Source organism: Silurus aristotelis, assembly GCF_946808225.1.
Source record: "Silurus aristotelis genome assembly, chromosome: 22".
Taxonomy (NCBI): domain Eukaryota; kingdom Metazoa; phylum Chordata; class Actinopteri; order Siluriformes; family Siluridae; genus Silurus; species Silurus aristotelis.
Genome location: NC_139595.1, coordinates 4620417 through 4634211, shown reverse-complemented (window position 1 = coordinate 4634211; position 13795 = coordinate 4620417). Strand labels below are relative to the sequence as shown.

At 38.9% G+C, this 13795-nt stretch overlaps 1 protein-coding gene across 2 annotated transcripts in view; it reads left to right on the top strand.

Annotated features, from left to right (window-relative positions):
* The first annotated feature begins 827 nt into the window (after positions 1-827).
* sbno2a (strawberry notch homolog 2a) overlaps positions 828-13795 on the top strand; it is a 29003-nt gene continuing 16035 nt past the window's right edge. The window contains exons 1-11 of one of the 2 annotated variants that reach the window (XM_083524834.1): positions 828-988; positions 1709-1900; positions 3293-3378; positions 5021-5111; positions 9035-9208; positions 10791-10868; positions 11036-11147; positions 11877-12037; positions 12795-12928; positions 13132-13222; positions 13363-13506. In XM_083524834.1, the coding sequence (XP_083380960.1) occupies positions 1790-1900; positions 3293-3378; positions 5021-5111; positions 9035-9208; positions 10791-10868; positions 11036-11147; positions 11877-12037; positions 12795-12928; positions 13132-13222; positions 13363-13506 (1182 nt within the window). In that variant the 5' untranslated portion in view covers positions 828-988; positions 1709-1789. The remainder of the gene's footprint in view (positions 989-1708; positions 1901-3292; positions 3379-5020; positions 5112-9034; positions 9209-10790; positions 10869-11035; positions 11148-11876; positions 12038-12794; positions 12929-13131; positions 13223-13362; positions 13507-13795) is intronic. The other variant, XM_083524835.1, reaches the window with a different exon arrangement.

The following is a 13795-nucleotide window of genomic DNA, read 5'->3' as shown; positions in this document are numbered from 1 at the left end:
ACACAATGGTATTTTACTTTTTGAATCATATGTACACGAAGGAATTCACTTCTTGTATTACTTGTTTACTTGATTGTTGTTTGTTTGTTTGTGGCAGATTGATATACTGACAAAGCCATTTTCAAGATGGACTTTTCAAGAAAAGCTGGACATCATGAGAAAAAGTTGGCCAAAACATTTCAAAACAGTTGTTAAGCTTATTCAAGAACCGTTTATACTTTTGCTTTTTCTTTGCTGTAGAATTTGCACAAGAATACACAATTTGGCAAATCCTCAAGAAAATCGTGGTGGGAGAACCCCAAAAAAACTACAAAAAAGCACAGAAAACTTGGAATGGACTGTTTTTTGTCACTTTATTAGATTAATATTGATGTTGGTGATGATGCGTACGAGCGACGCTGTGGCTGCAGTGAAAGGAGACTTGTTGAATTGTGTTGATTGGGTTTTTTGCTTTAGTATCGACATTCATTCTCGCTGTCTGTGATGCAGTGCCGCTCTGTTAAACTGTGTTTCTCTGTAATATCGATATTTTTTATAGCCATGATGTCATAATGACGATTTTGAGAGGTGGATTAGGTCAGGTAGGACACCACTGAAGGCTTATAGTGTGAAATGCCTCCACTGTATTTTATTGAAGTTATGTACACAAGGAAGCCATGTGCCACTTATTGTAGTGCTAAATTTACTTGTTTGTTTGTTTGTTTGTTTTGAGGCAGCTCGTTGGACACAGATGAACTTTCTACCTTGAGCTGCAGAGCCACAGCCGGCGAGCGCCCCGTGACGTCATCGAGATCGGCGGAAGATCCCTCCCCCCCTCCCTTCATCCTAGAATTAAGATGGCGCCGTTGACCAGGAAGTGAGATAAACAACCGTGCCGAAAGAAATATGGATTAAATTCGGAAATTGACACGGTCCAAACCAGCTTCAAGGGACAGCCGGTCGCCGAGGTGGGGGGTAATCGCAGGGAAATGAGTTTGAATCGTATCCGGTAAGTGTAATCCTACGGCCGCGAGAGAAAAGGGGGAAAAATGTCGCCAGTAGACGCTCGTTAGCTTAGTTAGCAGGCAGGCTAACGAGTTTGCTAGTGGCAGCCAGCTAGCTGGTCAAACAATAGGGGTTTGGCCTTGTTAATAAATTCGGAGTAAAAAAGAAAATGAAACCTGGTGTAACGCGAGTAACAAAGCGGATTTGGACACTATCATTTAATGAGGTTTAAATAATAGAGAAAAAAAAACCAGTCTTGATGAACCGGTAGTTAAATAGCTGGTAAAGTTAAGTGGGGTAACATTTGGTTAGGGTTGAACAGGGTAAATTAGCTTGTCGCGCTGACTAGCAGGACAAATGAATTGTGGTTTTGGTAGAATCAGATTTTCGTGTAATCTCATGTTTGGTTCGATGGCTTAACTTTACACCCCTGCCAAGCAAACTTGTAGATATGGACGTCGAAAATATTTATTTTTCTGTTAAATGCTTTTTTCTTTCATTGGTGATACTAATTTCTTGGATAACATCAAACTGACAAAGATCTGACTAAAGAAGGCCAAAAGTCTTAAACAAAACTACAGACCACTTTTTTTTTACATTTTCATCGACTTACAGACATTATGCTATTTTCATGTTCCGTAACGTCACTGTTTCTACCTAAACAATCTTCATTGTAATCTATTTCCACTCATGACCCGTCTCTTCCTGTCTCTTTCTCTTTTAGAGATGGCTGGAATATGATGAAACACATAGCTCCATTGGGCACACTGACCAGCTCAGTCCCTGTGGTGCTGCGTAGAGCCTGATGCCCATCTCGACATCTGTCGTCATGAACACGGAGGACTTCCTGCACCCGGAGGGCCCTCAGCTGGAGAGCCCCAAATACAGTGCGCCCAGTCCTCCACTCCCCAATGAGGTGCCCATGTTCCCCATTTACATCTTTACTTCTGGCCCAAATTATGCTTGTGAAATCAACCTCAGCCAGGTTTATCTAAAGAGCATCATCAAATGGATGTCGAACTTCATCTTGAATGCACAATTCTTAATTTATTGGAGTTTTTCAACTTGGGTCGTTTGGTTATTTGCTATTCCTAGTGCTACAGGTTTGAATCTAATAATACAAAGCTTGGACTAATCCGCGCGCCCGCTACGATTTCTACCTGGTTTGCAGCAGTGCGCTTTTTGCAATTTGTGAATTAACTAGCAGCGAGAAAAGAAACTGATGAATGACCCAATAACTGCCTTTAGATTTCTGTACTTCCTTCATCATATGTGGGTTTTTGGTTGTGCTTGAGTTTCTGTTCTTTTATTACAAAAAGGGGAACGATTTCAGCTTTTGTGTCCACAGTCTCCCTTAAGAATTTGTTTGCCCAATGCCGAAATATTCCATTAGACGATGACGGCGCTTACAAAATATAAAGAGATTTGTATGTCAGATGCTATAAAAAAAAAAAGCAGATTTAGAAACTTGTGTAATTTGTTAATATGCTGAAGTTTTTTGTGTAAATGTATGTAGAGAAAAAACGAACACTCTAAAGGGAAAGTCTTTAAGACTGAATTGTTTATAGCAGCAGTAACAGAATTGATACAAGAACCGATTGAATGGTTTAAATAATATGTTTAAGAAATGCTAACGTAATGTTTTTTAATATATATTTTTGTATGTTAATGTGTGACTTCAGGAACATGGAGTAACGACAGCACCTTGTTCCTCCCCTACCTTATTTTTGTGCTCATGAGAAGGGAATGAAGCCAAAGTTGCTCATGAGATGCAATATTGAAATCCCATCATTCCTTGTACATTATGAGCGTTATTAATAATTTCAGCTGTGTATAGGAAACCAGGTGTTGCAATTAATACAAAAACAAACATGGCTGCTGTAATCATCTTCCCATTCTCTGTCTTTTGCTATTTCTCGGTTCCTTTTTGTCTTTCACCTGTTAACCTTTTTAACTCTATATACAGAATCCACTGCAGTTTTGCTGAATTGGGCCATCAACACACTACTCCAATAAAATCCACTTAGAGCACTACTGTGCTTGTCATGGTAACCTTAAGAGCCACCTCGGTGCAGCATGTGCCTGGTTATTTTTTTACACCAAGTGCCCGCCTCGCACATTTAAACAGTAAATGTACATCGATCTGGGACTCAGCAGGTGTTTGACACATTGTCGAGGCAGGTTTGGAGTTTTCTGAAATGGTGCAGCTTTCCAACATTTGCTCCACGTGAGGTGTTCTTGTTGTTTTTGTCATTTCCCTTACTGTGTCCTGTGAAAAATGTGATGTTTGTTTTCTTTTCGCCTCCAGAGTCAGCTGTTTTCCTCTTCCACATGGACATTTTCCCAGCCGCTTCAGTACAACCAGTACAGCTATCCTATGCAACAATCTGGGAGGTGCGTGACAACTTTTTTTTTCTTTCTCTGTCTCTCTTACTTTCCGATTTAGAAACAGATGTAAGTTGATACATTTATTCCCGGCAGATGCTTCACAGAAAAAAAAAAACCTTAAACGTTGACTAAGAGGCCAGAAACACATTTCCTCTGTTTGCTCAAGGAATTCTTAAATTTCCGAGAATTTGAAGATCCAGCTATGTTTTTCCTGATGAGTTCTTGCAGTATAACAATGCAGTTCGTGGAGTTCAGCCTTGGCTACCAAGCATGCTCAGACATGCATATAATTGCACACCTCTGTCTGATACGGATCTTTTGTTCAGGAGTGCAGCAGATAGCTGTTCTTCTTTTCTTTTGAGGCATTTTTGGGACTTATTTCCTTTTTGCATGGGCTCATAAGAATTAACATCATTGTTTACTCAGCTACACAGTTTCTTCCTTGTTCAGTTAACAGTCGTGTCTTTGTAAAACTTTTGCCAGCTCAGCGAAGCAGTTGTCTGACTTTCTTTGATGGCATTTTCATCTCATTTGTGAGCCTCATTACATAGTCCTCACCACAATACAGTTCTGACCTGTTCTGTTTGGATCGTCATGGCGGGTGATAAATACATGCTTGATTAACGGACACATGAAGTCCCAACACGAATAATCACAGTTTTGTGTGTGTGTGTGTGTGTGTGTGTGTGTGTGTGTGTGTGTGTGCGCGTGTGTGTGTGTATATACGAAAAGATGCCACCCCAAAAATGCTATTTTATGTACACGAACCGCGGTAAATCGGGGGACTACTGTGTGTTTATATTGTGTGTGCGTGCAGGCATAACATTGTTATTGTACCATTATAATCAGTGAAGTGAAAAGGGATTTATTTATTTGGCAGCAAGTGAACATTTAGTCCTCAAAGTTGACGTGTTAGAAGCAGGAAAAAATGGGCAAGCGTAGGGATGTGAGCGAGTTTGACAAGGGCCAAATTGTGATGTCTAGACGTCTGGGTCAGAGCATCTACATACTGCAGCTCTTGTGGGATGTTCCTGGTCTGCAGTTGTCAATATCAATCAAAAATGGTTAAAAGGAAGGAAACTGGCAAAAGGGCGGCCGAGACTCGTTGATGCACGTCGGTAGCGAAAGATGTTCCGTGTGGTCCGATCCAACATACGAGCTCATGTAGCTCAAATTGCTAAAGAAGTTAATGCTAAGGATCAGGACTGTTGGCAGCAAAAGAGGGACCAACACAATATTAGCAACGTGGTCATAATTCCTGATCCGCGCGTGTAATATAAACACAGATCAGGAATTATGACCACGTTGCTAAAATTGTGTTTTGTGTGTGTATGTGAATGACAACTGAAAATTGTTTCGGCACTCGCTGCACGCACGGAACTCGACACCATATCTATGTTCTATGTTGTAAAACAGTGCCATTGCGGTTTCTTTAGTGCGTTCTGTGCCTAAATATAAGCCTAAGTCATTGGTCCTAAACTGGTTGAAAATTCTACCACCTACTTGTTTGGTACTTTCCAATTTCAGCACTCATGAGTTCCAGAACGAATTACATTATATATATATGTATATATGTATGTGTGTGTGTGTGTGTCAGTAGGTGTATATATATTAATTTACGTGTTTGTTAAATGTTCTGCTCTTTCAGGCAGTTCCCGGTCAACAACTCATCTCTGGATGATTTCAGCTCATTGGATTTCTCGAACCTCACATCAGACAGGAATGAAAACTTTGCAACAGTAAGTTCCAGTCAGATCTTTCTGTCGTTGCCTTTTGTTTGATGCCCCGAGAGTGGCTGCCTTTTGTCTGATTGCTTAAGAGTGGCCGCTTTTACATTGATCCTTTAAAAGTAGATATTTTCAGTTTGATCGCTTGAGAGTGGCTGCCTTCAGTCTAATCACTCGACAGCTGCTGCTTTTACTCTCATCTCTAAAATTGGACACTTTCAGCTTGATGGCCAAAATTGTCTGCATTTAGTCTAATCACACAAGCTCCCACCTTATAATGCCTGCTTAAGTCCTATGTGGTTGTTCGAGCCTGGCCAACTTTCACTTTCATTTTCCCTTTGAGCTGACGCTCTCATTCTTAGTATTAAGCATAGTAAAATGACTGATTTCTAGCCTGGAATTTGCTACGCAACACTGTACCACTAACGAAATAGGAAGAGGAATAGAAGATCCTTCCAACCACAATGTGTTCATTGTGAAGAAATTAAATGTAAAACCTTTTTATTATATTAATATTCTCAATTGCATGATCTCTTTTTATTAGAGTAAAGCAGTGTGTGCTTTTGTAATCCTTTCTCAATTACACATTCACATTGTTCATATGTTTCTGATTTGTTGTGAGGAAAAATTAGATATTGAACTTTTGATGGATTAGGCACAACAGCCTTTTAATCAGGTCCATACAGGCTTCAGATTCATTTCGTGCTGATCACTTTTTCATGTCAAATAGCTTTCCTTGGCATAGATAAGCTGTGATTACTTAGCAAAGCAGGCTGTTTCCATTGAAAGAACGTTTTTGAAAAAATCACCAGGCATGATTATTTTTGCTTCCAGCAGTTGGTCATCTTTTGCAAAGCCGAGGAATAATAACGATGATTAAACCTGTTGTATATGAAGGTATTGTGACAGTTGAATATCTAGTTAAGCATGTCAGCAGACTAAATCAGCTATGATTCATAGAGTAAGAGCTGTCGTGACTCTGTGTCTCAAACCTTGTTTAGCAAAGAGCACCCACAGGAGCCTTCATAAATATCAGGGCTGGCCAACAGTATTTTTTTATTTTTTTGTATCTAAATAAAATTTATTGTTACAACGTCCTAGGGTAGGGGGCGTCTTTTCCATAAGCTCTACATGGATCATCTGGGTGTGTAAAACATCAAAACCACTTCAAAGTGCAACAGGGCTTTAAATTAAATGTAAAAAAGAGGCAAATAAAGTGCACGGAGCATATTCAAGCTTGTCATCAGCATAAAGGAAATTCAGGCCTGGTTGATCGCAGATAAAAATGTTTTATTTTTTTTTGCTAAAGCAGTGCTTCAGTCGACACCCACACACACTCCGGTACTGCCACTTCACCAGATGTTTTCACGGTATCTTTTCAACTTGTGGCTGTTTCCTAGTAAAATTAGGGTCTGATTTCCAGTAATCTTGATCACACTCCAACAAGAGCGTCATTTCCTGAAATTCGACCACCCCACCCCTTTCTCTTTGACTCTCACACATACTCACGCATACAAAAATACAGTCACACAGATATTAATCTGTGCCCTGGAGTGTAGTTGTGCAACTCTTACCTGTACTACTGGTTATGAGACGGATGATATTCAGTGGATTTTTGTGAGCATAGACATGCAAATGATTGTTGTGTGTTGCCCCCTGCAATTAGTGGAAGTTTTTGGTCGGGAAATTTTTTTCCAGGAGCTTCTGTTTATGTTGCCATTTGCGTAAAAGTCGTGGTACTTCTGAGTTACTTTAGAGCTTTGTGTCATGCTCGGGCTGTACTTTTGGAACAGACACTGTGAGGTTAGGCAGCCATCTTCGAGGGTTCTACTGCTTACATTACACAAATGGCTACCTGAAATAACTTTTAGTAAGTGGCAGAGTGTTAATATAGTAGTATTGTTAATATCGCAACATTCTCTCAGGGTATGATGGACGGCCTCCTCACTTATGCCACTCCTAACATGTTCCTAGCTTTCTAAGAATTTTCAATAATTAAGGTAACAGAAGACATTGCTGGCTAGAACCAGATTTAGCCATTTTGTTTCCTTTTCTGTGACCAAAAAAAAAAGATTTGACTGAGACATTTTATAGACAAGTCATTCCAGAAAAATCTCCAAGAAAGAACAAGGTTTTTTTTATTAAAAATTTTTTTTTAACAAGATTTGCAAAGATTTTTTGCATTTCATTCTTTATCACCAGCTTGTAAGTTTTTATTAATACTGTGATACCATGATGTTAGAAAGATGATGGAAAGAAAATATTTATGTTGTAACAGTTCGCACTAAGAAGAGTTTTTGTTTTCCGGTTTTACTGGCTTCAATTATTTTGTCTGGTTTTACTGTTTATCAAATTTCGATTACAAATGCATTAATAAAGCTATGTCAGGAAGTTTTGCTCATAGGTCAACATTTAAAATGCTGTTTTGGTTTTTACAGAGAACTGGACAGGGATTTTTGTTTAGGAAGGAGGGATTTTTTGTGTGTTGGTTTTGCTATTTCACTGGATCGATCCTTCGGTTCATTTCCCTTTTCTTTGTGTTTATAGCTCTATTTCTTTCTTTTAATAATAGACGTTGTTGCAAATAATCTAGGTGGTTTACTAATGAACAACCCAGAAGTGACTGTGGTGAGAAAAAATACCAGGAGCGAACAGAAAAATGTGTTCATGAGCAGATTGTGAATGAGGGTCCTGAGATGAGCACAGTGGAGTGTTTGATTGCAGCAGTTGTTGTGTAGAAATTGAGAGTATCCATGTGAGATTGTTCAGTGAATTCAGGGTAAGGTTTGTCTTCTACATCATTATGTACAGTGAAAGCTTTAGCCTGCAAGAAAGTTTTTTTGGATTGATATTGAGTTATTAGTATTAATCATCTCTAAACCCAACCCATCGTATTCTTTTGTTGAAATAGTTTAAGGGGTCTTCCGTTTTGTTTTGTTGTCGTTTTGTAATTCTGAAATCCCCATTATGTTGCTGTTGTTCAATCCTCGTTCATCTGAGCCAAGTTGCCCATCATTCGTTTACAAGTGAGCAGAAGTAAAAACAGCCATGTTCTCTTTTGTTTGTGCAGTACAGTAACATCTGCATAAATGTAGAGTGTTTATTTTTATTTTTTAATTTATTTTTTAATTTGTATTTAAATTGTATTTTTTTAAATAATAAACCCTGCACTAGTATAGAAGTATTCGTGAGTCAGTAACGCCTGTAAACAGTTATGTACACCGGAGAGCCGCTGGATTATAAGACTGGCTGTAGAGAAAAGAGAGCACAGCAAGACAATTTCTTATCTTCGCCGTACAGACGCATCTCCAGTTCGGTTTGGTCTCAGGGATTTAAACACACACACTTACACTGTTTACCATCTTCGGGGTTTGCAGATTTTTATGGCCGAAATTACCATTTTGAGAGCATCGCTGTGATAGTGTGGTTTTTTTTTATTTTTTATTTTTTTGAGGAAGATTGCTGATTTCAAAATTCATACTAACTAGATCCACTTCCAGCTCGTGAGGCCCCCTCGGGGTTAATGGAGTGATGTGGAAAGTGAAAGGAATGCTCAATTCGCACAAGAAACATGTGACAGTGACTGGTTTACAATAAACGTTTTGAATTGCGTCCAGCGCATCTGTATTTTTCTTTTGAAAGAACCAGCTGGTTTCTGTTCTGTAAATGAATGAATATGAAATACTGAAAGGCAGTTGAAGCTACAGTTTTATGACTTAAGTCTTCTGGGTTTTTCCAGTGCATCATGCCAGTTTACATGGTATCTGTTAGTAATTTTAGTTAAAGGATATACAACCCACTCATTTATGCTTTTCAAATGGCAGCTTTTTCACTTCCGTTTGTGTCTTTTTCTTGTCCGTCTGCTTTATACCTTAATTGCATTTGTATTTTAAATTTTTTCCCTTCCCTCTCTAACTATTTGGGTTTTCTTACAGGAACTGCCATGTATGGATGACCTGTCGAACGGGTCTCTGTTCTCCTCTACCGCTGACTCGCTGTCTGAATATACTGACCCTTGCTTTAGCATTGATGGCATGTCCCACCTACACAGCGAAGGCCCTGCCTCAGCCCCCGCATTCTGGGAGCCACCTGGACATAGCCAGAGACAGGTAAGTGTTCACTCTCTCTCTGCCTCTGTCTCTCTCTGCCTCTGTCTCTCTCTGACTCTGTCTCTCTCTGCCTCTCTCTTTCTCTCTCACTCACACACACACACACACACACACACACACACACACACACACAAAGAAATGCAAAACGAACATTAACAGTTTACACTTTTTAAACAATTTAAAATAAAATGCTTGGTTAAATAAAATCTAATAATTGTATTCTATTTGATCAAAATAAAATAGAATAAAGCACCTGAATGCAATACACTATTATATTGATTAAATTGGCACTAATTAAATTGATAAAATAAAGTACATCAAAACATTTTAATATTTTACATTTGTTACCCCCTTTGGGTAATACAGGGGTGTGTTTTGTTTTTTTTTCCCCCTCAATACATATTGCAGCTTTTGCAACAAATGTCTTCATTCTGTTTCCATCCTTCATTCATTCACTCCCTCTGTATGCGGAATTGTCAGGATTTTCTCCTTTTAATAGTAATTCTTAAAGCTGGACATAAAACACAAAAGAATCCATTTCCTGACACTGTGGCAAAAACGAAAGCGCTGCGATTTCGTGTATGCCCAAAAAAACACTACGAATCGCATTTCTATGCACTACATATTTTTGGGACAGAGCGAGTAGCCACAGTGACACTGCGCTAACTCTAGTTTCTCCAACATACCCCTTGCTTTGTTGTACAGTAAAACCCAGTTGTACGAGCAACCTATTGTACGAGCAAACAGAGATACGAGCAAATCCACGCTGCCGGTTCCCCGTTTTCGGCGGAGGGTCGCATCATTCTCCTAGTTAATGACGTATCACTCGGTCGCTCTCGTTGTTCAGTGCAGCAAAAACTTTATAAAATTTTTTTTTATATTTTATATATAGTTTTATATTTTCACGCACGGGAGAAGAATCAGGGAGCTCCCTGACAGTAAGTGTTAAATTATGTTTACATTAAGGTAATTTGCGGTGTATTTGTTTGTTAAAATAGGCTACAATTACTTTTTAAGTGCAGAAATAAGCGATCGGATGAGATCTCGGAACGGATTGAATCACTTTTACATTAATTCCTATGGGGAAAATCGGTTCGAACGTACGAGCAAATGGACCTACGAGCAAATTTCCAGAACGAATTATGCTCGTACAACAGGGTTCCACTGTATATGTTTTTAAGTTTAATTATAACAATTGAAACGCGCTTAAAGTGCAAGGCGGAGACCAAACACACTTCCTGAGTGAATTCAGATTTTAACTGCTATTAACGTAAAAAGGAATGCATTCGGTACACATGCGCATCGAACCGAAAACCCTGTACAGAAAAGGTCTGATAACGTGCTCGGGGCATTTTTTTTCTTTTGTGTTCTGAAATGAATACAACACATGTATACATTTTGATCTGTCAAACCTCAAACGCTGTTAAGTCAATGGATTTAAAGAGTTTGTATAGATTGAAGTATAAAAGACTTGTCAGTATTAAAATTCCATATTTTCAACTCGAGTTTCATCTCATTAGGTTGGGTCTTTGTCTTCATTCTGTGTGTCCTTGTGTTTTTCATGTCATCCATTTCCAATCAGTTGACACGGTTTCCAGCTTTACATAATCTGGACGAACTCAGTGCCATCTTGAACAACCAACCATTAGAAGCATATAAGGTAGCTTAGAGATCATTTTCATTTAATCATGTCTTTGATAAAGAAGGATTTAAATGTGTTTCAAGCATATAAAATAAAATTTAATAAAATAAAATATATTTTTTCTTTTTCTTCTCCCCCTCTTTCTGACAATGATTTTGCTTGTGTCCTGATCTCTTTCTGTCCAGCCTCCTGAAATCATCAGTCAGACTCCACCAGAGGAGGAAGAGGAGGCAGATGAGGAAGAGACGGAAGAACTCGGTCATGTAGACACTTATTCTGAGTACAAGCCATCGAAATGTATGGAAAAAAAAAATCTTTTAAAGCATGTAGTACGCGTAAACTAATTGTTGTGTATGCAGAGTTTTTAATGCTTAGCTAATATTTCTGCAGAAGCAAACAGAATAAATAAATGGATGAGCGAATATAAGTAGAATAAAAATAAATGCATAACTGCCATCAACTGTTATACAGATTTATTGTTCTGTAATTTTATACCAATCCGGATTGAACAATTTGACCACACACCTTATATTGTGTTGGTCCCCCTTTTGCTGGCCAAACACTCGTGACCAATTGAGCATTAACAGCAGTAACTTCTTCAGCAGTATGAGCTACAGAAGCTCGTCTGTTATGCCTTTTCTCCCTACGTGTGTCAACGAGTCTTGGCCACCGATCACCCTGTCGCCGGTTCACCACTGTTCTTTCCTCGACCACTTTTGCTAGACATTGACTACTGCAGACCAGGAACATCACACAAGAGCTGCAGTTTTGGAGATGCTCTGACCCAGACGTCTAGACATCACAATTTATCAAACCCCATTTTTCCTGTCTTTAACACCTCAACTTTGAGGACTAAATGTTTACTTGTTGCTTAATATCTCCCACCCACTAACAGGTGCCCTAATAAAAAGATAATCAGTGTTATTCAATTTGCCGCTCAAAATGTTACATTGTGTGGTCGGTGCATGTTAATCACCACATCCTGTTGGTCATCTAGTCCTCTTTTTTTTTTTTGTGTGTGCGCAGCTACTATAGGAATTTCACATCCGGACATTGTGGTAGAGACCAGCACTTTGTCCAGTGTCCCTCCCCCAGACATCACCTACACACTCTCCATCCCTGACAAAACTATCCTGACTGGCATGCTCTCTGCTTTGCAGCTCGAAGCCATCATCTATACATGCCAGGTACATGGGCTCAAATCTGAGCAAGTCCCTTACTTGCATTTTTTATTTTTATTTTTTTGCCTCTTTTAATATTTTAATACCACAATTGTAATGTGTAGCTTATTTTTGTACGGAAACAAAAATCCAGGCATGATTTATCTGAAGATAGAAATTGAACACAGCTAACACACGAGATCTCCAGAAAAGAAGCTTTAAAATATAATGCGCTCACACTGTACGCCACATCACATCATTTACATCTGCGCACAGCACGACTGACGAAATTCTCAACGCACTTCTGCCACGAGTCATCGAATTCAGAAGTAATGACGAGCAGTGAGTTTGCGTAGAGCACAGAAAAGGGGCAAGGCTTCCATCTACTCGCAGCGTACCATCCGTTTTTGCATGACATTTAACTGCAAATGAAAAAAGAAATTCCAGAAATCTAAATGTATCAAAACGGGGTGTTTTTATTTTAATTTTTTTTTAATTATATTTTATTTATTTTTTTATTTTTGTCTGTTTGTACGTTAGATTTTTTTCCCTCCACATCTTGCATTGATGCGTTCGCCTGCATATTACATTTTCTTCCAAAAATAAATCCACAGTATAACTGTCTTGAATTTAACTGTTATTTTACCTGTTCTTTGGTGCACTCGGCTCTCAGTTAATCACTAAAGTACTTTAATTTTGTATTTATTTTTTTCAAGTTAATGTTCTAGAATATTTTGGTACTTTCCTGTGCTTTAATTACCATTGTGTTTTTTTGGCCTATCAGCAACACGAGGTCATCCTGCAGAACGACCAGAGGGCAGGCTTTTTGATTGGGGACGGAGCCGGTGTCGGGAAGGGTCGCACTATAGCTGGCATCATACTAGAAAACTACTTAAAAGGAAGGAAGCAAGCCCTGTGGTAAGATCACATTCCAAAGAGAATGATACCACCTTCCTTATTTCTACTCAATAGAGGACCTTTTATATAAAAGTTTTTTTTTAATCGGCTCTGTCCTAAAATCTATGAGTGAGTAAAATTATAATGTATAGAGTCAGCTTTCATTATTAGAAATCATTTTCACTTTTTTGGGGCCTGATGTCACGAAATTGTTTTTCTTTCAGGTTCAGTGTGTCTAATGACCTGAAGTATGATGCAGAAAGAGACCTCAGGGACATAGATGCCCTGAATATTCCTGTGTTTGCTTTAAACAAGGTAAGGTGTCGTGTTTTTTTTTTATGCTTAAATTTGTTCGAACAAGTGCCGCAGTGTATTGCAACTTGCATGTATTAAGAATTACAAACACCCTGGTGCCCTGTGAAAGTGCCTGACGTGGTATTTCCTTGTCTTGTCAGATTAAATATGGAGACACAGCTACCTCAGAGGGCGTCCTGTTTGCCACATATTCAGCGCTGATCGGGGAGAGTCAGGCAGGGGGACAGCACCGCACCCGGCTCAAGCAGATATTGGACTGGTGTAAACCTGGCTTTGACGGAGTCGTATCCTTACCTTAATGCTTCTAGGTAGTAATCCTAGAGCTAGAGTGAGAGAATAGGAGCAGTGTCAAATAAAAAATAAAAGGCCCTGGTTTTATTTCATGATTCAACACAGGAAAAGAAAGGGGAAATTAAATGATCAGGACAAAAACATTGAAATGAAACCCTCAGTGATTCATGCAGTATGGGGTGTTGGTCCTGCCCATACAGCGTGTTGTATGTTGGTATAACAGTAATGGCTATTCCAATGCTTTGTGCCATATTTTATTTCTTTGACATTTAAACCCTCTCA